Source organism: Styela clava, chromosome 11, assembly GCF_964204865.1.
Source record: "Styela clava chromosome 11, kaStyClav1.hap1.2, whole genome shotgun sequence".
Taxonomy (NCBI): Eukaryota; Metazoa; Chordata; class Ascidiacea; order Stolidobranchia; family Styelidae; genus Styela; species Styela clava.
In genome coordinates this window covers 1585680-1610404 of record NC_135260.1, presented here as the reverse complement: position 1 = coordinate 1610404, position 24725 = coordinate 1585680, and the positions used below count along the sequence as shown (strand labels likewise).

The following is a 24725-nucleotide window of genomic DNA, read 5'->3' as shown; positions in this document are numbered from 1 at the left end:
AGGCGAAAAGCCTACGGCACCCGGTATTCCCAGCCGGTCACCCATGCAAGTACTAACCGAGCCCGACGTTGCTTAACTTACGAGATCGGGTGTATTCAACGTGGTATGGTCATAGGCGATATCGACGAGACATATTCGGGTATTTATTTTTAGCCATTTATTTTTAGGTTAAAGATTGATTTTTTTTGCCAGAAGGCTATTACTTTTATTTATTTCCAAAATTTCTGTGGACTTCAGGAGTTTCGTTTTTTATGTGTCAGAATAAAAAATAGCGACACCTTGTGACATGTTCATATATTTGAGCACAGCTCTCTTGTACATTTCGCGATCTTACTATTGCAGTAATGTCAAATGTAGGTTTTTTGGCAAATCTAGCATACCGTATTTGTTAATTTTGATAAAAGAAAATTGGATTGAGTTTTGATATGCCAGAGAAGAACCGTTCCACGATCGAATAGCTGGCCTACAGTACAGCAAAAGGTACTGGTACCTCTGTGAATTACGCTCTCATCTTTTCGTTACAGTTCTGATGTAAACAACATAAATTTTGTAGCCTACCTTATTTATTTTATTTGATATGAGGAAATGAATTGAGTTCTTATTTGACAAGGAAGAACCGTCCGTAAACGAATATCAGGCTTTGGTGGTAAGTTACCGTACCGCATACCGTAATGGAGAAGTAACTCGGATCACTTGGTATTTCAATTCACGTTGAAATTGGATAGAAAAGAATAGATCATTGCCACAGGACATAGAAGAGCTATGACAATCCCTGTTCCGTTATTTGTACCCAAGTTTTAATAAGTCAGTTACCCTAGCAATGTAGCTGTTTCACTGTTCAGTTTCGTGCAGGCGTAGGGTACCCTATGGTTTTCGGTGAAGTGATGATAATATATTTCGCTGTCTCGCACAGTGGCTTAACGCCGACATTTTTTACCGGTGTCAAATTCTGGTATTATTGAATACATGCGTTGATTTATTGTTGATTGCACGTTTTCCTCGTAGGTATTTAACTCTGGTGTGTGGCTTAACGCAAGCATCGAGTCGGTGATATAACTCGCTTGTTTGTTATTGAGGCCTGACGTGTTATTGACAAAGCTTTTTGATAAGCGTATGCCCATTGTATTGCACATAACCCAGATAGCTCGACAGTATATATGGAAATTGCCCTCCTTGTAAGCGTGTTTTTAATATAATGTGCTCAAAGCAAGGTTACGTGCACTCACTCAATATAAACTCTCACAAGCGTGTGGCACTTCAGTGATCGCCCGTAACTTGGCGAGAGTTTAATTTTTCAATCAAGTCTGGTTTAATAAAAATGTATCAACGTTAATAGTCAGTCAATCTGTAGTTTACTTTATCACAAACCGAAAGTACACATCGGACAAATATAATTAGAAAAGATAAAAAATGCATTTCAGTATGAAGGGAGACGCGATGAACCAGTGAATGATATCGATCAGTAATCAGTAATTTATTGTTTCACCAAACAGAAAAAAACACTTCATGCAAATAAATATAATAAAGAAATTTAAATACGGCATTTCAGGGCGAAAGGAATCGCGAGAAACCAAAACTGATTAACGAGCAGCGACACCCGTGAATTAGTCTAACAGAAATATGAACAGAAGAGAGAAAGAAGTCAAACATTATATCATGATTAAAAAAAGACAGCAAAAGTCAAACCAAATACGTACAACACTAGACTCCGAGCACCGTCAGTAATGTAACCATGGGAACGACATTTCAAAGATATGGCTGCACAGAGTACGGTGCCGGTAACCAAGGACATTGTTTAGTTCACCTTTAAATAGAGAATTAGGTAATATGGGGGCGAGGTTTTCTGGTGCTGGAGTCATTACAAAGTCCAAGAAGAGTTGAGAATTAAATGCAAAAGCAATCCAATAAGTTAAAAAGCAAGATAACATGAATAACAGGTAAGAAAATATTTCAAAGAAAAAAACACACAAAAATTCTTCGGGCAGGATAAGAGTTATTATTAAGATAGCTCACCAACCTACCTAGCGTATGCAATACATACCCAAACCGGTTTTAAAAAATAATATTCGATCAATCAAATAGAAGACGATTTAAATATCATTAATCAACAGCAGTAATAAATGGATTTTGAGCTTTATGAGTTTATAGCTTCATCTATATGTTCTCATGAAGACTCTTAGTCTTACGAAATAAATTATCTATAAAAGCAATTGGTACATGGTTCAAAAATGTGTAAGGCGAGTTATACGGTTATATCAATATATAAAATAACAATAATTGAGAAAAGAGCATATCAACATTTGATACGAAAACATTAAATAACAGATTCAAAAACCCAATTACAAGGACTGTTAAGATCTGTGGATCAGATCGAGGATTCATGGCAATATCAAGACTGAATGCTGACAACACATCAACTCATAGTCCTGGCAGGAGACAGGTCAGAAGAGAGCATGAGTTTTTTATATTTCAATTTAAAGGTAGTGTATGTGGAGTCGCGTAAACATTGGGGGATACTATTCCAAATTAAAACGCCTCTATATTTTAGGGAATTATGAGTTTTGCTTAGGGAATAACGGGGTACAAATAAATTAGATTTTGACGAGGAGCGGGTGTTATGCTCATGCATGGAACCAAGTTGAACAAAATGATTGTCAAAAGCCGCGGGTAAGTTCTGGTTGTGGAATTGATGCATGATCTTAGAGATCTCAAACTTGTGAATGTCGGGCAATTTTAATACTCTGATCTTGTGGTATAGGATGCTTAAGTTGGAACGAATTGATGCTCTAGTGAGAATTTTAATGGCCCTATTTGGTAGGACCTCTAATTTATACAAGTTTGATTGGGAGGCAGCTCCCCAAGCAGCTATAGCATATTGTAAATGGGAATGGAAAAGGGCAAAATATACAGTTCGCAAAGTTGCGTCTTGTACATAGTGCCTGAGCCTTCCCAGAATCCCTATCGATCTTGAAAGTTTTCTGTGTAATTCTGCAATGTGGGTGTTCCATTTTAACTGGCTGTCGATATGAAGGCCCAGATATTTGTACGAGTGGACAACTTCGAGAGTGATGCCATTTATTTTGATCGAGATGTTTGCATGTCTATTAGGAGTTTTGGGGGTGAACAACATCACTTTAGATTTATCCACATTCACTGTAAATTTGTTACAAACCATCCAATCACATATTTTTTCAATTTTAGAGTTTACCTTGTCTTGGAGCGTATTCAAATCGTTTGAACTGTCAAGCAAACAGGCATCGTCAGCGAAAAGTTTGGTCAAGAAGTTGGAGCAGAACGACAGATCATTTATTGCAACGAGGAAAGCAAGCGGTCCCAATACAGAACCTTGAGGGCAACAATTGCCTGTAGCACCTCGAAAACCATAATGTCTCAGTTTGTGTGAGAGAATAGAGTGATTGACGGTGTCGAAGGCTTCTTTAAGATCGTGGAAAATACAACAAACAAATTCTCCTTCATCCAGTTTATCGTAAATATAAGAAATTAGGCCGAGAATAGCGTGGTTGGACGAGTGATTGGTTTGGAATCTGAATTGACATTTGTTGATTAGATTGAATTTGGTAAAAAAATTGAGCATTTTGCTGTGCAATAGTTTTTCTAAGATCATGCCATTTAGGGGTAGTATTGAAATTGGTCTATAATTTGAAGGATCATTATTACTACCATTCTTAAATATTGGTACCACTCTTGCAATCTTAAGTGAAGAAGGGAAGGTACCTAATCTAAATGACGCATTAAAAAATGACTTAGTGCTGGTGAGATGATATCAGCGACAGATTTAAGAATATGGGACGGAATACCATCAGGTCCAACAGCTTTTCCCTTTTTCAGTTTCGCTATAATTTGGAAGAACTCTGAAGGTGACGTAGGTTCAAGAAAAAATGAATTTTGCAAGGGAGTGCCCAAGAAGTCGGTAATTGAGACTGAGCTTTGTGAGAGATCATCGGCAAGTTTCTTCCCTACCGTGGAAAAGAATTTATTGAATTCACTAGCAATCAGGACTGGTTCAGTCACAGTGGTTCCATTTTTGAGCTTCAATTCTGAGATGGAGATGGGATTTATGGATTTTATCTTAATGATGTCATTGAGTGATGTTAATGATGTCATTTAATGAGCAGTGTCACTTTTGAGGGAGTGAGTAATCATACCGAGAAAAAAAGTCAAACATGAAATAGTAACAAAAACCGGACTTTGAGACATATTAAGCAACCCGATATTCTGGTGTCACTCTAGTTCAGGGTTGTCCAAACCCGGGCCCGCGGCTTAATTATCTGCGGCACGCGTCGCCATTGCGGGAGGGTAAACAAAATTCGCATTTGGTGTTGTTTCGTCATAAAAATAACCAGAAAAATCTTTTGACATATTGTTACATCACTAATGTTATTAAATTGACTAGTGTTATGGCTAGCTGAGGCAACTAGCGAAGTTGAATAATGTGCTTGACTAGTCTAAATTGTTAACAGGTTTTCTATCTTTTTGGCCTAGGTTGGCTATGCCTGATAACTAAATAATAATGTTATGACCGAACAACATATTTCTTGCTCGTTTTTTTTTCAACCAGCCTGAACAGTATCACAAAAAATGCTGCCTATATGTCTGAAAATTAGGTATTACCCTCCTGTATCTCAAATTTGGTGAAATTCGGTATTCAATCAATCCGCAGTTATTTATAAGTTATTTTGTAAACATGAGTTTGAAAAGAAAGCTGACTAATTCAACCAGATTTTTAACTGGACATGGGGAGGAAAATACCACAATACTTGCTCAATATGTCTGCAAGTTGTGTCGGTGACAATCTAAAATGCCGTAAAATCTCTTTATGGCACTTTCTCCGTTATGATGAGTTCGAAATCTTACACTAAATGTGGATATAGTAAGATTTTTTGTACGTTGTAGCGAGTTTTTTGGTGGTTTTAGCTTGATAAATGACAAATAATGATCAATGTGTTTGGACAATGAAAGTGTTTGTTTCGTATTGTACTGTTTAATCTATTCTTGACACTATTGTTGCCCGCGAACACATCAAGAATAATAGTGTGGCCCGCGAGGCCGTCAACCTTGGACAACCCTGCTGTAGTTAATGGAAGAAAACGACTTCAGACACGACAGGTCGGGGTAACGGTGACGACAGCGATAATGCAATATTGCCATGTTTTATCACCTTTTAGATTTCGTGATAGGTTCACAGTTCTCTCGATAAGCTCGAGTGATGTCATGGTATTCTCTCAACGCGATATTGTGGCGCGTGTACCCCTCAGCTATCAGACTCAAAGTGACTATAAACCAAGTGGAGACACCGAGTGCAATGATGCATATCGGACGTCATTTTGTGTCCAGCGAATCGGGGGAACGCGGCAGCGTCGGTTTGTTTTAGCTTCGTCAGAAGGTCTCGTTCGTCAATTTGTTTGAAGATTTTTTACTGTTTTGCATTTTATTCGGTAATTTCATTATTTTTCTTTTACTATTTACCTTGTGGATTCATACTGGTATCGTGCGGTTTCGTGAAAGTTGCGATAGTTATGTTATCATCCCGTGTGAGTTATGCAACTTTGAAACCTCATATCTCACGAACCTTATATTATATGCAGATAAGTTTTATATTGTTTGAAAGACAATCTAGAAGAATAATTATAATTGGGAGATGGAGATAAAATGTCGCGATTATCATACAAAAATCGGCAAAATTGAAAAGCGTGAAATTTTTTTTTGAAAAGCTTTCGAATTAAATAACAAAAACTTCGATTTGCTTGTTTTAACCTAATATGACATCGACACATTTGCATAGGTTAAGAATAGCTTTCGACATTACATATAATTTGTCGTGCACCAGTAAAATTGTATAAGGTATTTCATTCAATGTTCTCCAATTCTTGAAATGTCCACTGCGCCAAGTTGAGTTAAACAACAACGTTTCCTAATTACTTCGTTACTCAATTACGTCGCAACGCAGCAACGTTCCGTATGAAAAACACATATCGCTTTTCTTCGCAAGTGAAACGTCCTTTACCTAATCCCAATGCATACGTTTAAATCAGGTACTATTTGAACTGGTATTATGATACCTGTTCACACCATGCCGAAAGTTTAAAGCCTGCGTTTTACATTAATCATTTCAGAAACTGATGAAATGAATTTTCTCGGAAAAATGTTTCCTAATTTAACGAGCTGTTGCAACAGTTTCTCCAAAAATTATAGAATGTAAACGATCCCATGGCTAGCACATTGTGCGGCCTAATGAATTTCATCGAAGCATGTAAATTATAAGGTACAAAATTTGAAAACCAGCCGCCGCGACTGGTGTTGCAGCTCTTATCAACTTATTATTGGCTGGATATTTCGATTCTTTTGCGTCGACAATTGTAAAATATTTACTAGGTGATCTAGCGACGCCATCATGTCTTCTACGTTCTCGTTGATAAAACTTATCCTAGGTAAGGCCCGTGAGAGCGAAAGACAGATAACTCGAGTGAGCCAAGAGCGGCATGCGGTGCGTGGCGGTATGGGGCGTACACTCCCTCGGCGGCGGGCGAAAGAGTGCTGCGTCGCCGGCATCGGCGTCGAGAGAAGCCGAGCCGAAATAAGTTAATCGATATCCAACAGTGGAAAATTAGCCTTGATGTTTCCGGGGGAACCCTATAAAGACACGGGGTTTAAATTGTTTGTTTGTTCCTATGGAAAGTGTCAATCCGGATGAATGCCCACAATCGTTACTAACTCTTTTTAGGTCTTAAACATCTGATAACTATTTAAAAATTGATAGTTTTACCCAATATTTATGCCATCCATCCAAAAAAGCAATCGTATTTTTGCGCGAAATATGAACTATATATTTTTCTGCGCGAAATATAGTTTATATTGATGCCTTTCATAATATATGTTCGCCTGTTACTTTTCTGACAGATAAAGTTGCTTGAAATATAATTTCCCATCTTGCCACAATATCGCTTTTAAAATTTTGAATCATTTTCTCAATTAAAGGTTAAATATTCACGCAAAAGAGGAGACAAATAAAATTATCGAAAAACGGTATGCTAGTAGACCTGCGGCAAGAGCTCCAGTCAAATAGATAATATATTATTTTATACACTCCAGATTATTATATGTTCTTGTAAACTTGATATACGCCGTTATTCTTCATTCCATGCATGTAGTATATTTTTTGGTTATTATTTTGGCAATGTACACCTTGTTGAAAATTTGCGATACGCTAATTTTAATATCATGATATGTATCGCAAAAATAGTGTAAGTTTCTGTAGTATAATTTGTATTGTAGTTCTGTCAGTTTGTCAAAATAGGTTCTGTGCAAGTAGCGTACTTACACCAGGAATTTTATAAAAATATAATAATAAAATGTGTATCTTTTTGTTTAATATTTTGGTCTTATTGGGTTGTTGATTTATCGAGTGAAGTTGGATGACTTCAACCTTAACTTCGTATATGCTGACCATACCGCCGAGCCAAGTCATCTGAGAAACATCTGTGGATAATTAAATTTTCAGAAGAATGTTCATTCGTTTTGCCGCTGCGAAAGTTTGATCCAAATTATTGAGCACCCTTTTTTTATCAGCTGTTCAACGATCGCAGGTTTAAATCACTTAGTTAGGATCATACAGAGATAGAACTCTGGACACAAAATGGCTGGTGTGACGTCACACGAGCGTTTATAACGTTACCAATGCATGTCCTCACTTGGTTTATATAGTCACTTTGATCTGACTGTAGCCGATGTCAAAGTGACTATAACACAAGTGGAGACACCGTGTGCAATGATGCAAATCGGCCGCCATTCTGTGTCCAGCAAAACGCCGGTCCGCAAACAGGCTCGGCTTGTTTGAGCTTCGTCAGTCTACAGATCGGGTTTCGTTCGTCATTTTGTCTGGAGATTTGGAATGTTTTGAATTTTACTCGGGTGAGTTTAGTATTTTTCTCATGCTATTTGTTATTAATGAAACAATACTGGTTCCGTGCAGTATCGTTAAAGCTGCGAAAGTGTATAACATCCTGGACACTGAACTGGAAATAGTTTAACTTATATATGGAACGATCGTCTTTCTCGTTTTGTGGTCTGTTACCGGTACCTGTTCTTCGTGTATGCTTGTAGCGAAAGAGATAATGATGGAAGTGAGCGATATATCCATGGACATTCATAAGTAAGAGAAATCGCCTAGCAGTACCGTATTGGTTCGTATCAATATCAGTGTTATTGGTTTATTGCCTGTCAGTTTTGTTTTGTCAGTTCGTGTAGTCTACAGACTGACATGTCCCACAGGCAGCTACCCAACGTGTAGACAGGTATAGCTACTGATCTCAATCTCATGTCACAGTGCTTGGTAAATGTACGTTATGGAGTGCAGTGTGTGAATCCTAAATGCTCAATGAGTATGAATGCAGAAATATGATAACTTGTACCCGGAGTCTGAGAGTGATGAAAGGATGTTACTATAAAAACTGTAGTATAAAGGTAGAGGAGTTTGTGGTTAGGGCTACCAACCGTCCCGGAATGGCCGGGACAGTCCCGGATTTAACGTCTAGCGTCCCGTGTCCCGGGCTGGGCTACGGTTGTCTCGGAATGTAATTCAACGGAACGGATGTTATTCACGCAAATATTTTTTTTTCAATAAAAATGGTTACATCTGTATGGGTCATTCAAATAGAAGTGAGATGAAACTCGTGGATGAGACTTGTTTCGTCAACTGTGACCTCTCGATGACATACCACTAAAATAGACTGAACAATTTCAAAATGGATGATAATATTATATACAGCAGTCACCTTAATTTGAGAGGATCATTGAACTTGGTATATCAATTGAAAAAACGCAGGTAGTTTTAAAACGGTTCTGTAGCTGTATGCCGTAAAAGGCAAGTAAGGGCGAAGACAGGATTAGATTTTATTAGTTTGTATAAACTCAAATTGATATTTAGTACTTATTAATATCTTTCATATGAAAAAGTTGTGAAAGTGTGCAGGTTCCCCTAAAGACCACAAAGCGAAAGAGGGGGGGGGGAGATATACCTAGAAAAACTAGCACTAGGGGGCCTTTCAAATGTTAATTTTTTTAATTAGTACAGTAAGTTAGACAAAGCTTTAAAACACCTAATCCAGTGAAATTTGAAAAAAAAAATAAGGTCGTTAAAGTTACGGTGTGTAACAATACTTTATGTTTTTGGTTTATAATACACTGCTAGTGTTAGGCTTTTTTAAGGACAGATTTTCATTATTCAACCAGTTTTTCAGGCTTGCATAGCCTTCTACATTAGGACGCCTTGCCGACAGCCTTTTGTCTTAACGAGAGTTCATTGATTAATATATTTTCGTAAGAATTGCACATTTTAACAAACTTATGGCAGGAAATTAAAATCAAAATTCACTTGGGGAAACTAACAAAGATCTACGTATAGCGGCAAAATCACAAGAAAAATACAAATTTAAATGCCTAAAGACCTCATGATTTTTTGTGTTTTTTGTTAAGTAATTAAATAAGCTTGGCACAAATTATACATTTTCCATGTTTAGGTTTTTTGCATTTATGCCTCAAAGAGTCAATATTTCACAAGTTTCTCTGATTATGATAAAATTATTTAAAGCGCGCATATTTATTGACGCGCAGTGCACACTGTTCCTCTGACGTATTTTGTGTTTCACAAACTTCTCTTGCATCAATTTTAAAATTCTGGACATTAAGGTGTTCCGGAATGGTTTAACACAAAGTTGGCAACCCTATTTGTGGTTCCAAACTTGAAATTTATTACAGTTGGGAAGTATACCTTTTGTGGGTTCGGTTAAGTGTCATTTATACCAATTGTTATTGCAGTATAAAATCATCTGTATAATAAATAGTCTTGCTTATGTGATGAGCGAGATTGGTTTTATTCAACCCTTATAATGCTTATCATCTAAATCAGGGCGACTCAACTATTTTTACCGAAGGTCCGCATACGAAACTTCAAAATTATTTGGGTCCGGTGTTTCCAGAAATTATATTTCGGCATCCTTAAACGCGCACTTCCTCGGTCGGCTAGTGATTATTAGCTAATCAAGATTGTTGATTATGGTGTTATAGTTCCTTTCATACATATTCAAAACAATGCAAATAATTTTATAAAATGAAACGTTAAAAGTGGGGCAAATACTCGAAAGGTCCGTATTCGGACCGCGATTCGCCAGTTGGAGTAGCCCTGATCTAAATATGCTTGCAGGTCGATGGCAATAAGAAATCTACATACAATGGTAAAGCAGAAGCGGAAAAGCAAGTTGGACAATGTGTTTCAAGACCGCCCATACTCGCAGATTCACCTACCAATCAAAAGAATAACCTTTTTCTTACAGCATTCAAAATCAGTAAAAATTGACTTGTGTGTTGTCACGAGAAATCATCTATAAAATCTATTAAAGCTTTGTTTTAGTTTTTTTCGGTACTCCAAAAGTATGTGAACCAAGATGGCGGACAGTAGTAGTTGGGGTTATACCATAATTTCCTGTACAAATACTACGTGAATCACTTGGCCTGTCCCCTAACTCGTAGTACAATTAAAATAAGGTAAATTGGAATAAAAATAAAGCCTAATCCTAACCTGGTACACTTACTATGTTCCGGTGTTCGCTATCTTGGTTCACATATTTCGGTAATAGCTTTTTTTTCAAATAAAGCATATCAATATGTATGCACAGTTCTAGCCCTTTCATACCCAAGTGTCATAAGAAGATGGTACTGAATGGGCCTGAGCCTGGTTTTACAAAAATTGCTTTTCATTTGATCCAGCTAAATGGCATTGCTTTTTCAATGTGGTGTAATTTGACGACGTTTTACCGTCGTCTAAGTCTTCTTATGGTCATCGTTTTTAAATGGGATTGTATTTGATGACCACATGCTTTGCCCTGCTTGGTTGATGTCAAATTTAGGTCCCAATCGAAAATTTCAAAATGTTCTTAAAAGAAAGAATTTACTATATCGAATATAACAAACTTGTAATATATTTATCTGTTGAGTTTTGGACATCTTGATTTCAGACTTTCATCTGCAAGGCCGTGGAGATGCGTTTGTTTCTATAGAAAGTGTCAATCCCGATGAATGCCCACAATCGATACTACCTCTATTTCGGTCTTACATGACAATAAAAATTTGAAAATTATTTGTGCAACCAATCCAAAAATGAAATCGTAAATGCCGATTTCCTATTTAGCCACAATGCCGCCCTTTGAAATTTGGAAAGTTTTGTCACTATGGGGCTAAATATTCACACAAAAGAGGGACAAATAAAATTATTGAAAAACAGTATGCTAGTAAATCTGCAGCAAGAGCTCAAGTAGTGTTGATAGTATATTATTTCATACACTCGATATTATTAGATTTTAGTGTAACCTTGTTATATGTCGTATCCTCCATTCCATGCGTGGAGTATATTTTTTTATTATATTTTTTCAATGTACACCCGGTTGAAATTTTTCGATAAGCAGATTTTAATATAATGACACGTACAAATAGTTGCAAGTTTTTGTAGTGTACTCTGTGTGCAAGTATTGATACTTACATCAGGAATTTTTATAATAAAATTTAATGCTCTTCATTTAATGTTTTTGGTCCTGTTGGGTGTTGATTTAACGAGTGAAGTTGGATAATTTCAACTTCGTACATGCTGACGAAGCGCAATATCAGGGGCCATGCGATCGCTATTTAACTGGGGTTTCATATTTACCAGTTAATGTCGGATATGAGATTTGTTGATCGGTCATAATTTCCAGGCGCATGGACTTGATGGTGAAGGAAGTCGTAAACGACCAGTGGTTGTGAAAACCATCCTAAACCGTTGTAAGGTTGAGTAATTTTCCTGCGCATAATCACGGGATGTGACATGCGTAGGGGAATTATCAGAAGTGCTAGGCAAGTTTAGTCCTACGCTCTGCACATCACTTAGAGATCATATCCAGCGATATAACTTTGGACCCAAAATGGCGGGTGTGACGTCACACAAGCGCTTATAACGTTACCAATGCATGCCCTCACTTGTGTTGTAGTCACTTTGGTCGATGTCTAATGGGGATGTAGGTTATCGGAATGATATGACATCGTTATATATTGTTTGAATGTCTTGTGCCTTTTACAGAAATCGATTGCTTCTGCGAGTAAAACCCCTTAAATAGCAACTTGAGACAAATTCATTTCTGCAGCCAAATTTTAATTTCCAGTTATCATCGTTATACATACACGTGTGCGACTTTTTTAATTTATCGTCGACAAAAATACCAGGTGCACTTGGGCGATAGGAACGGATTCATTGGCGACTCGAAATCCAAGATATATGTATTTTATTGGGAGCTCAAAATAAATATAACAAAACGCATTGTTTTGCGTTATAACTTCGTATTTTCAAAAACCAGGTATCGTGCAAAGTAAAATTTGATTTGGATTAATCGCAAAGCCATTTGATTTAATAAGTAAGTGTTTATTTCGATTTTTCAATACAACAAAAACAATACATGACAAAACAAACCAATGTACGGAAAATCAGGAAAGTGGGCAAAATCTAGAAAATATTTAAGACGTGCTGGTGCCCCAAACAGTAAACAACACATTGAAGTAAATTAAAAAAAATAACACGAAAGATAATTCTGGCGTAAATACTTGGGTGTGGATGGGGAGTTTTAACATGAAATGGAATTTCTACTATATCTGTACAAGGAAATAACGAGAATTGTAGAATAAAATTAATTTGATTACGAACGCACTCAACTAATAGTCCACTGGTCGACAAACAACAATAACAAAAACACCACAAAGAAAACAACAACAAACCAAGTAAAATATGACAAGAGCATTCCACGCCCTGGCATTCCAACTTCAGTTTTAATCATATCTCATGCGCTTTGTGTAAGTGTAAGTAGTCTTTTTTATGGAATCCATCATCAAATATCCGTTACATTTGACGTTTGGCTGTTCATGTTATCTCCAGCTTCGACCAGTTTTCCATGATAAACTCCACGCAGGCCAGAATGATCTGATGGGAACTGGTCCTTATCGTATCGGTGCTGTATCCAACAGCATCGCTTTGATTTAGGTCTGTATGTATCTTCTCAGTAGGGTTCATATTCGTCCGGCTTTCCAAGTTTTGTCCAAATATTTCTTACTCCAGTATTCCACCGTCGATATTTCACGTCCGCACCCGACGGCGGTTCGATCAGAATTTTGTGCACAATAAAACATGCAAATTTCGTTTCTGATGTCCAGTATTGTTCAATCCGTTTTATTTTCCTGTGTGAGATGGAATTTCGATGACTACTTTTCGTCAGGCGATATTTTATTTTTGTTCAAATTTTGAACTTTAGTTGCTATTTTCATCGTTTCCCAATATTGCTTGTGGTAGATGGTCGGAATAGATACAATTCTATAATAATTTCTTCATACCCGCAAGCTCATACACGAACTAATTAAGTGTTCTGACAACGTATTCATCGATAGCTCTCGTTATTAATCGTGACATACTGGTGGAGAAAATTGTTTCGTCGCATCGTCCCGAAGGCAAATTTATTTTGCATGATTCAATTCAAATTAGGGTTCACGCAATTCATAATGTCAGTGAGATGAGTGCAGCTGCGACAAAATCTACCAAGATGGATGAATATTTCCGGATTGCATTTTTATTCTCGTTTGCTGTTGCTATCAATGGAATAATATTAACTGGCTCGGGTTAGTGCTCTCACTGACAATTTTCTTATTTAGTTAGCAATCTTATTTTTTTAGTGTTTTTTTGGTCGAATGCAGGGGTAGGCAAGTTTTTTGGACCCGGGGCCACAAATTTCGTTCACCAAGACTGTCGGGCCATGTAAGTGCGACGTAAAAAGTTACGTTTTATGAACAGTATTTACAAACTACAATGTTATTAAAGCATAATGGTAAACGATAAGCTCGTGCCAAAACTAAATTTAAACGCAATCTCAACAAATTTCTTGTGGACAAAGCAGTTATGTTGATAGTTTTTTTTCGGAGCAGTGGTTTTCAAACGGTGGGTCGCGCCCAACAAGAGGCAATTTTGCCTGTTTTTAAAACTTTTCATTTATTTCATTATTTACGTTCCAGCCACGTATTTTTTGAATAAAACATACCTTTTTTCTCCCTACTATCTATTAAATGTAGCTCATTATCAGCTAGCTTTTTTTTCGAGGGGGGCGCGATACTTGACAAATTCTATAAAATGGGCGCGGTCCAAAAAGTTTGAGAACCACTGTTAAAGAGCGTCGAAGAATTTCGCCTGTTTGACTGTGTTTGAGGTTTCTTTTCAATCTAAAAATAATATTGATTACATTTGATAAGTTCCATATTTAAGAATAGTTTGAAATTATTTTTTTGTTTCAATAAAAAAAGCCACTTCTGCGAACTGGAGATTTTGTAACTCAGGTCTATGCGAGCTAATTTTTGACTATTAATCTTTTCTTTTGTTGAGAAAATTGCTGTCTGTCTGTCTCTTTGGTGGTTAAGCTACCGAGAAAATATTGAGTATTTAAAATAAGAATTCCAAAACGAAATGTAATTCTATCCCACCTAACGCCAAGAGCAATGTACTGGCCATCATCTTACAATTATCGTTGGAATCATTTTGTCCATTCGAATGAAACAACCGTATTTCTATATTCAGGAGCTAATTGCAACACGAAATGCGGGGCTGCAAAGGAAACTTGCTTTGCATTGGATAATAACGCGTGCTATTGTCCAGCTGGATTTAAAGGTGTCAACTGCGATGAACGTAAGTTAAATTTGAAAATATGGTAGATACCTAATTATCTCAAGGCATATAACTTTAGAAGTATGAACAATCACGGCGTCCTGAAAACGGGGGCATTGCTTTGTGAAGTTGCAGTTTGGAATAATAATGCTTTGCAATTCGAAACGTGTTTTGCAATTTTTTTAATGATGTAAATCAAATTGAGTAAACTGGAAAAATAAAGATTATCGTAAAATTATTCTTTTTTATTTAGAATTTGTAAATAATTTCCCAATTAGGTCAATAATGTCATTCATCTATCAATAAAAATAACCGGGGTATATTTTCTAAGCGACACGAATCTTAATAATTTCATGAACTTTTACAGTTTTGAATTACTATTAAATTTAAACCTGCAATTCTATAGAAACGTTTTGATCGTCTCATGACCTAGCTTTAGAAAGAAACCTACAATTAGTTTTGAAAAATTATGATTCGCTGCAGAATGCATATCAACCCGTGTATAAAAATCGTACAAACACGGGTATTTAAATCGATCGAAACTCATTTTTTCTTCTAATTACAACTTTCAGCCAACACCGATTACATTGACGAAACATGTGCAGTACCAAAACGAATACCGGAATTTTGCGGTGAAGCCATTGACCTATGTGGAAATTGTGATTCGGGCAGTATATGCTGTTCAAATGGATGCATTTTATCTTGCCTATCTCTTCCTTCACGTAAGCATTGTCCTAACATAACAATGTCAGTCAGTAGTTTATTTTTACGTATGCCGAAAGTAGACATTGTACACACAGACCAAAAAAAAATGCATTTCAGTGAGTTTCATGTGAAGGGAGATCGCGATAAACCAGTGAATGATATCGAGCAGCGTCACCTATGAGGATGTCTAAGATTAAAGTACATGGAGGGGAAAAATCCAATTTAAAATAGTGTGTTACAAGGAAGATCACGAAAGCCAAATCCTCAAGTGCACCCATCCACATCTCACTCGAGTTGTAATGGACTTTCTAGACTGTGGAAATGAGCTTTCATACTCCCTAAACACGGCGTTTCGTTGTGTATCGATGATTAATTGCAGGTGTTAGTAGCGATGGTGTCAAACACCTAATAAGAAGCGTAATAACGTTTTTGCAGAGACTGTGATAACACGACATAACTATGAACAAAGACTCTTTGGGGTTAGAAATGATAAAGGGGTGAATGGATGAACTTATCTTAGAGTCTATGACGTAGACGTAAACTTTGACACTCAGCTCACGCTTTTTCGTCCAAATGTATATAGCTTACTTTGTAAACAACGACAATCTATAGTTGATTATCATAATTGCATGGTAATGATTTATTAAATGACATTGGATTTTATTCAACAATTGATAATAGGACGTACAAACTGATCAGTATTTAACTAACAATCGTGAACGTCTCACTAGATGTCAATTTAATAGTTCACATAAGTAACATTTGAATTTACATGTAAAATACTTTTTTTTTGGTCAGGAAACCAAATTTGACTAAACTGATCCGTTAGCTCAGCATAAATGTCGGTCAAGCCTTGAAGAAGTAAGCGCAGAGGCTTCAGAGTCTATCATAAAACAACGATCCCCGGCTAATTAACGTTTATAATATTGCGAAGTATTGCTTTATACATCGCATTTTGAACTATCGGATTTTTTATTTCACCTATGCTATATTGAACGCCAACGTTGCAAGTTATTTACTGGTAAATTACGTTTGGCAGAGTTCTTGACATCGCAAAATTCGAAGGGAAATAGTTATAAGTGCCCTGAGTAAATATATATTTTTTGGTACCAAATTGCTATTGCACGACTTATTACTATTTGCGAAAGGGAATGGGAAGAAACTAGGGCGATAAGTTTGACGGACTCCACCGAGGCGGTAAACTAGACCAAGAAAATCCGCGTTTCAACTTTCGATCGAATTCTGAAGATGAATAAATGGAATTGAGTAGTTCATAGCTTCCTATACACCGCTTTTCCATGAATTTTTTAAAGACGAAAATATCTTACTATAATATACTTGTACTCAGTAAACATTGCGACTCTCTTTCGAAACCTTGTCCAAAAAAATAGCATTTGGTTTGCAAAGTTAAAAAAATACTGACTGAGTAACTTCAAAATTACAATTGGTGTTTACAGGAAATAATTCATTACTAATAGGTCTTGTAAATGTAACGATGGTCGGTAACAAGTAGTACCGACACAATAATCTGATGAAAATGAAATTACATATTCAAATAAACACGACGCAGCTGTCTTCTCCAATCTTTGATAATAACAGGATATGGCGAATGGTGAAAGTGTATAATATTGAAGGTCTATGAATACCTGCTGTTTTCCAACTGTAATTGAAATCATGTCTGATAACATCACATTTAAAATGTTTCATTTTCGAAAATTGTATACTCACCAGTAAATGAACTGGATCTTATAAATATGCCCCCATCAAACCTACCATAAAAACCAACCTACCATCAAAGAGGGCTTTATACGATTGAGCGTGACGGGGACTCCCAAACCTACCTGGGATGAGGTAACCTTGGTAATAGGTAGCCAAGGGAGAGGGTGTATCTTAATATGATCGCTTTGGAGTGGGGAATATCTTCATACGATCCAATGTGAGATATATATCGCCACATAATTTTTATCAACCACTCAATTTTTATCGGAATATACGCATTGTCAAACTGTGCCGTTTACGAAATATATCGGTCATGCGTTTCGACTCGGGTGTCGCTGCTCGATAACCAGCATTGATTCCTGCGGCTCCCCTTCCCCAGTAAACATGTGTAAATTATCACTTTCCGAAATTTGTGCTTGTGATATTCCTTACTGGTTGGTTAAGTTGACTTAACTTGCAACGCATCGTTATTAAAGTTTCAAATTCACGGATGTGCGATCTGGTGTTTTAATTACTGCTTAATGGCGGTAATTATGGGTAAAAAATAGATCGGAACATTCGAATGACGCGAAGCAAATTTATTTGATCGAGCTAGGAGAAGTCGGTGACATCGCAAACTTTACGTTAAGAGAGTTAATTATAAACGCCCCGAGCAAATGTAACAAGTTCTCACGATGGTCACGAACGACGATATTATGTTTGAAACAGTGTAAATAGTTTTTTATTTTTAATGAATCATCTTATCGAAAAATTGTCTTCCAATTGCTTTGCAAGGATAAAAACCAAATATGTGGAAAAAAAACGCTCGCTATAAACGAGTGCGAACATTTTTGCCTTTCTTATTCTAATGAGCGTTAATTGACTTCGAATGCGCTCGCCTTTGTTTTGCAAAGATGAAAACCAAATCACAATGTTTTACACTGTGGAATATTACTTGGCCAAGTATTGTATGTTTTAGACTCGATTTTAGGAATGGGCGAAATGGATTCATTTACTAGAATACATAAATTAAATACTGAATAACGACTTCCTGAAGTATGCGCACCAAGATGGCGCACAACCTGAACTCAGCTTGTGTACCAGATTAGGGTTCAGGTTGTGCGCATACTTCAGGAGTGCTCTGAATAATTTGCTAATGATGTAAAATTCTGAAAATGTGTCTGCCATTAAACTAAACGAGATGAAAACTTATAAGTTATTTTTATTTATATTATTTACATCAAACTGTTATGACAATATTAGGTACTCCTGAAGTATGTGTACCAACATGGCGGACACGGAACGTAGTATGTGTATCAGATTAGGGTTATTAATTAAGCAATAATTTTAGGTACAAATAATACGGGAGTCACTTAGCCAGTACCCGAACTCGTAACAGAACTAAAATACGGAAAATTGGATTAAAATTATGGCCTAACCCTAACCTGGTACACATGGCGCTCCCGTAGTATGTGCACCAAGATGACGCACAACCTCATAACCATAACCTGGTAAACATACTATGTTCAAGTTGTGCGCCATCTTGGGGAACTTACTACGGGAGCACCTTATAATCTACATTTACGAAGTATATATTTTATTTTGTACAATGTTTGTTTTTACAAATTTTTTGAAATTTGGTTTTATAGGAAGATTTTCTCCGGACGTTTTTACTGAAGTATTATGTAAGACTGTAGGTCATCAAATCACCATTTTCTGTGATACTATTGGGGTATTTCGTATTTGGTTGTTTTAATAATTAAGCACAATAACAGCTCAGGCCACTTATTACGTCATTTTATTGATGCTGTGACCTTTCAGTTCATTTTTATTAACATTTAGCAACCTGCACATCAACCACGGATTGTCCGGGAAATAAAATTTGCTACGAAACCACACCACCGCCGCATAGTTGTCTTTGTCCATTTGGATTTAGAGGGGATGATTGTATGGAACGTGAGTATTCGAATTATTGTTGAACTATGTATGTCTGAAGAAGTCTGACCATGGTCAGACGAAACGTTACGGAAATATATTTGTGTTAGTGTGCAGCAAGACTTTTGAATCCCTTAGGATTCGAATTATTGTTTGTATATGTCGATTTTGAGATTGATATGCTCTTGTGCAGTTTAGAGTTACATCGGCGTTAACGAAGCATGACTGGTTTCGGTTTAATTCCTAGTCCGCTTTGTTGAATTTGATGTTTAAAAAGCATGCCAATTTAATTTTACTTTATATATTTCATATTATTACATATATATTGTATATGACCCTTCTTATGAGCAATGGTTCTCAAATGTAGCTTATTGTTAGCTAGTTATTTTTTAGGTTGGGCACGAGACTTGACATATTCTAAAATAGGGGCGCGGCTACGCAATGTTAGTAAGCATAAATTTCCAATGTTTGCACTCATTGAGGATATCACTGGAAGACGCTATTTAACCATGTACATAAAAAATCCTAATGGAAAAGTCCGGTTTTCAGTAAATTGAATATAACAAAATGGTGTCGGTGTCGTAAAAGGCAAAATTACCCCGCCAAATCAAATCGTTATAAAAATGTCATAATGGAGAGGTCCGGTTTTTAGTGAATCGCCTAAGAATAGAGCAAAATGGTGTTGCGAATCCATGTTTTACTGCATATGCCACAAAATTGCATATAAAAAATAATGGCTCTACTAATTTCTCTAGTTTCTGTTGGTAATCTGTTGTTGTTTTAATGGTTTTTGCATTTTAAGTTCTTATATAATTGTTTCTTCTCTATGTTTGCTTCGGTGATTCAGCATCAAGGTGTTTTTTTTTTCAGTCGCTATTAGTCACTGTTTCCGTTTTTGCTAGTTTTTTTCTTATATCTGATTATTGCTCTACACTGATTCTTGCACAATGAAAATAAATACCTGAAAAAATGTTATTTTTCTAACACTAGGAGAGGTTGGCTACGACGACAGATGTCCTTTTCCGGATAATCCAGCCGATCTTTGCGAACAAGCTGAATTCGAAACATTCGATGAATGTGCCATTGATGTTCCAGGTCTCAATTGTCCGGATGGAAACATATGTTGCTTAGGATCAGATGGATGTTCATTCAAATGTTTTCCAATAGGTCAGTACTATACATAATAATGCCTTCGATCAATACTGTACTTGCTTGTAGTTAGGTTTTTAAACCAATGTGAAGTTAGGGTGGGATTTACATATTTATCAGGAGGGAGAGGAAAGGGTCAGTGCTATAGATACTACTATTCGTTTTTGTACCCAATAGAAAGTCTTTTCATGTAGTAAATAACCTTAGCCGCTACTTAAGCCGATATGCCTATGGTCCGAATAGTTATAGCCTTGCTGTAAAAGGCATATTGGTATACCTTATTTGATAAGTTTAATTTTTATTACACACAATTCAGCGGTCTATATTATATATTTCTTTCATTTAATATTTCAGATTTTAGCCATAGTTTTGGCAATGGAATAAAAGTAACACTGATAACGAAAGCAATGCATGCAATTAATGGACACGAAATAAATAAAAGTAGTAGCCTTTTATAGCGAAAAATACAAATTTAAACTACTAGTCCAATAGTTTAAATATTTATTATATTTATGTTATATTTATTATAAATATTTAAATATTTAAACTTCGTGCACAATATGCTCATTTAGATATTGTAATGTTAAATTCCATCCTAATCTTCGTCTCATCTTGATACTAAAAGAGTGCTAAATGGAATCAAATGTTTATATTTATGCAGGCTGTAAAAACGCCGTTATTCTTAAAACCTGCACTGATCAGAGGAAACTCTGCATAGACGACGATTCTACGGACGGCTTCACATGCCAATGTCCACTTGGATACAGTGGATTCATGTGCGCCACACGTAAGCTTTCACATTTTATTGCATTCAAAATCAATTTCTTAGCATTTTGGGCTATTCTTTTCAATCCAGACTGCGTGGTCCACTATCCGTACTGTTCTTTATATTCGAAAAGTCTAGATTTCAAAAATATATATTGATATACTTTAGTAAGGAACAACTTTATATCAAAATGATTAGCAAAAGATAGCAAATATTACTCGAATTCCATTGCAAAACCGCTTTTAGCCGAAAACAAAGATAATTTCAATTATTTGCATATTTGAATAACATCCCGCATAAAAAGTATAAATTTAATTTGAAAAATTATTGCAGAACAGGTAATATTTTCGAATGTAATGAGAGGTTTGGCCTTCAAAAGCGGCGAATTTTTTGAGCGCTATAGTATGTTGTTTGATAAATGTTGGTTTCCCGAGAGAAAAGAACATAGCGAGACATTATGTTTTGCGCAAAAAACATCCCTCGAGTTTTTACGATGATTGACGAAGGGGCCTTCCTGATTTTCTAGACTTATAAAATTCTAATACCTTCTCATTCACCATTAAGGATTTGCCGGAATAGATAAACAATGTCCATTTCCCGAAGTTTCTAAAGATACCTGCGATGAGTTTGAAACCCCGCCTTGTATGAAAGCTACCGATTGTGAAGACGATGAAGTATGCTGTTCGACAGGTTGTGGAACGGCTTGTGTGAAACTTTCAGGTGAGCGATTGATACCAGGTCCAAAACAGTTGGTGAAAAGACGCGACTTTAGTTAGTTTAGCCAAATACTTCTTCTTGAAGATACAAGAGTGCCAAGAGTAAAAAAAACTAAGCAAAAATGCGCCGCTAAGCCTCTTTTCTTTTTGGGCGTCTGGTCAACAACGCCCCACGTCTGCAATGTCAGCTCTTCGCCACGAACAAAATTGCTTTCTGAGCAATTCATGAAAATGAATTTTGTCGAGTGCAGAGTTGCATATTGAGAAAACGATTTAATGTCCTTCCTCATCCTATCAATTGCTCTCTCTGCCTCAAAAATGCAGAGAAAAGTTGCGCGTATGGTCAGAATACGACTACCGCCTATAAAATTTGGCAATGTTGCTAGCCACTCTGCATTGTTTTATGGGATTTTGTTGGCTGTGATATCGTGCTTTGAAATGATGAAACTCGGCGGTCTCGACCCAACTCTGGGATGGGGGTTTGGTCATTCTGACTAAACTAGATCTGTGTTTTGTATGTTTTTCAGTTCAAGTCTTATTTAAAATGTAATTGTATTCTAACTATTAGTAATAACTTTGTTCTTGCCAGTCGATATCGCGATACATTACAAGCTACTTGGTATAGTTCGATATCAGGAATCTTTCGTACAAAGCTCCCGCCAAAAAAAAACACACCCACCAACGCTCAAAATACGGAAATTGAAGTTGTAGCAGGGGAATTAAAAATCCCGAAATGGCATTCCTTCGACTTTTATTACGCAGAATTGAATTATCTATGTTTAAATCCATGAAGTAAAAAAAACACTCAATCAAAATCTGCTTTTATTACAGATAAGAAACAACCACAAAAGATTTCAAAACTCACTCTAATTGCACTCCTAATGAGTTTAACGAATCGTCCCAAACAAACTGTACCAAGGCCACCAATTGTACAAGTAGGACCGTATGCACAAGCAGCACCACATGAACCATATGTACAAGCAGCACCACATGTACCATATGTACAAGCAGCACCAGCCGTGCCAGTGGTGCAAATTGCTCCAGCAGGTACCAATAACATTACTTTTTATATAGAAACTTTTTGTTTGTGTTTTTTGTTATATTCCTCCTTACTGTATTTTCAGCGTTACCAGGGCTGTTTTCGATAAGTTTTAACAATGAAAATTAGGGAATTTACAAGCATTTTAGTCCCAGTTGTTGCCCTAACTCACCAACTTGATGATTGAATACACACACCCGACCACGATAATTAAGAATTTGACAAAACCGTGCACGCGCGCATTTCGCTGAGTTTTTTTCACAAAGATAGACTTACAAATTGGTGGAAATAAGAACACATTTAGCGAGGGAAATCTATAACAATAGTGAACGCTCTTGATAAACAATTGAAGGAATGGCTCCAGGTTAGGCTGTGGAGTCGTAATTGGCAAATTTTCACAAGAGTCGGCGTTTCAAATGCTAGAGAGTCAGATATACTCGGCATTTTTAATTCCCAGATTATCAGTAAAAAAGACATAATATTGCCCTAAAAAGTGACTTCAATACGAAAAAGTAACGAATTTACCTCGACAGCGATTCGGAATTTACTATTCAGATCGAAATCCCCAACCTTAGTCAGAAGTAGTTTAATAAAATGCGCCTATTTTCGTGTAGGAAACAACTATAACATTTTCATTTTTTTTTCTTTTTTCAGTAAGCATCTCCTCGGCACAACATCTTTTGACAAAATGTTTTATACTATTTTATAATTTGATATATTTTAGGTGCAGCATGTGGTCCTGGAGAAGCTCTAGTTCATGGATGTCCAGATGTATGTCAGGGTGCTCGCTGCGTGAATTATTCTTATGCAATTTGTAGAGTTCACCCTTGCAATAGGTGCACGGCAAGGTGGTACACCCGCCAGGGACATGATGTCACAGCATCCTGTGGTCAAGTCGTGGGATAAGGATGTTTAGAGAAATAGATGAATTCAACTACAAACTAATGGGAATTGACTGAATTGGCAACAAAATGTAAAATTTGACACTCGAAAGCACTAAAAATTCGAAAAACTCAGCATCTTGATTTAAATAACTCAGAGAATGAAAATAAAACAACGGAATGAAATTTTAGTCAGTTCAGTCTATACAACATCCCTGGTTGTTCATTGATATTGTCACGTAAATCGATAAAAGTTAGCGTGTGTTATATATTGTATATTTTGATAAATGCATTGTTTGGCGAAGTATTCGTTGTCACGAGAGTTGCTTTTTGATGAATTTATTACGCATCTGTTCGTGAATTAACATCGCAGGATGATTTGGCAAATCTTTTGTTCAGCCACAAAATGGCGTACTACGCATGCCTTGACTTGAAACAATCGTTACCAACTTTTTGTTGAATTTCCCTTAGACTATTGCCCGTTTTTATACAAAAAAATAGAACGAGTGTCCCATGAACGTAGCACTTTACCCACGACTGGACTTATAATAATAAAGAAGGTTCATCGGTCTGTTAAGATACTATACCCACCGCTATATTTCAATTGATAGGTCTGCTTCTCTTGCGCCTTGTTCTGTGCGGAAACTCAAAAAACAAGGACAATGGTGTGGTACTTTAATTCAACCACCAATTGGTGTAAAATAATCTTTATAAGTGTATTCCTTCTGCAGGACTTCCAAACGAACTTCAGGGATTGCGAAATGTGAGATTTGAGAAAAACATGTACGCCACGTTTTAACAATTAGTAATTATTCAGTTGGGATTAAGGAAACTATCCATTCTGCATTTCTTACACTGACTGGATAATTACTAATTTTGAGTGTTGGCTGGGCTTTATACGAATCCCATCTTCATAATTGCGATCAATGAAAGGTAAAATGACAGCATTGTTGCTATCCTGCTAGGACGCTATCATTCTGACAAACCACGCTTCAACAATTCCTAAACACGAACAAACATGTTCACAATCTCTCCAAAATAAGACAAGAGAGCTACGCCCAAATATATGGACACGTCTGTTCGCAGTACAGTACGGTTT

General features: G+C 36.5%; 1 protein-coding gene, 1 long non-coding RNA gene and 1 pseudogene across 4 annotated transcripts; 2 read left to right on the top strand and 1 right to left on the bottom strand.

Annotated features, from left to right (window-relative positions):
- Positions 1-8: 8 nt before the first annotated feature.
- Positions 9-117, bottom strand: LOC144430174 (5S ribosomal RNA; annotated as a pseudogene).
- A 522-nt stretch (positions 118-639) lies between these two features.
- On the top strand, positions 640-3369 carry LOC144429768 (uncharacterized). The gene is made up of 3 exons (XR_013479069.1): positions 640-1937; positions 2326-2440; positions 3202-3369. It is a non-coding gene; the product is annotated as an uncharacterized LOC144429768 (long non-coding RNA).
- Positions 3370-13545: 10176 nt separating this feature from the next.
- On the top strand, positions 13546-23948 carry LOC120347566 (uncharacterized). 3 transcript variants are annotated; one of them, XM_078117858.1, is made up of 9 exons: positions 13546-13704; positions 14651-14758; positions 15310-15459; positions 18983-19096; positions 20066-20242; positions 20886-21011; positions 21555-21710; positions 22538-22753; positions 23470-23948. In XM_078117858.1, exons 1-9 carry the CDS (start codon positions 13599-13601, stop codon positions 23649-23651), a joined length of 1335 nt encoding a protein of 444 aa, XP_077973984.1. In that variant the 5' UTR covers positions 13546-13598; the 3' UTR covers positions 23652-23948. The 3 variants fall into 3 exon arrangements, with proteins under 3 accessions (XP_077973984.1, XP_077973985.1, XP_077973986.1); XM_078117859.1 differs by lacking the exon at positions 20886-21011; XM_078117860.1 differs by lacking the exon at positions 21555-21710.
- Positions 23949-24725: the final 777 nt, after the last annotated feature.

What these genes read in the sequence shown, in the direction of transcription:
- LOC120347566 (XM_078117858.1), top strand. Translation starts at nt 13,599, where the DNA reads ATGAGTGCAGCTGCGACAAAATCTACCAAGATGGATGAATATTTCCGG. An exon ending in ATTCAAATGTTTTCCAATAG is followed by an intron (nt 20,243 to 20,885) that starts GTCAGTACTATA and finishes ATATTTATGCAG; the next exon opens with GCTGTAAAAACGCCGTTATT. An exon ending in TGGATTCATGTGCGCCACAC is followed by an intron (nt 21,012 to 21,554) that starts GTAAGCTTTCAC and finishes TTCACCATTAAG; the next exon opens with GATTTGCCGGAATAGATAAA.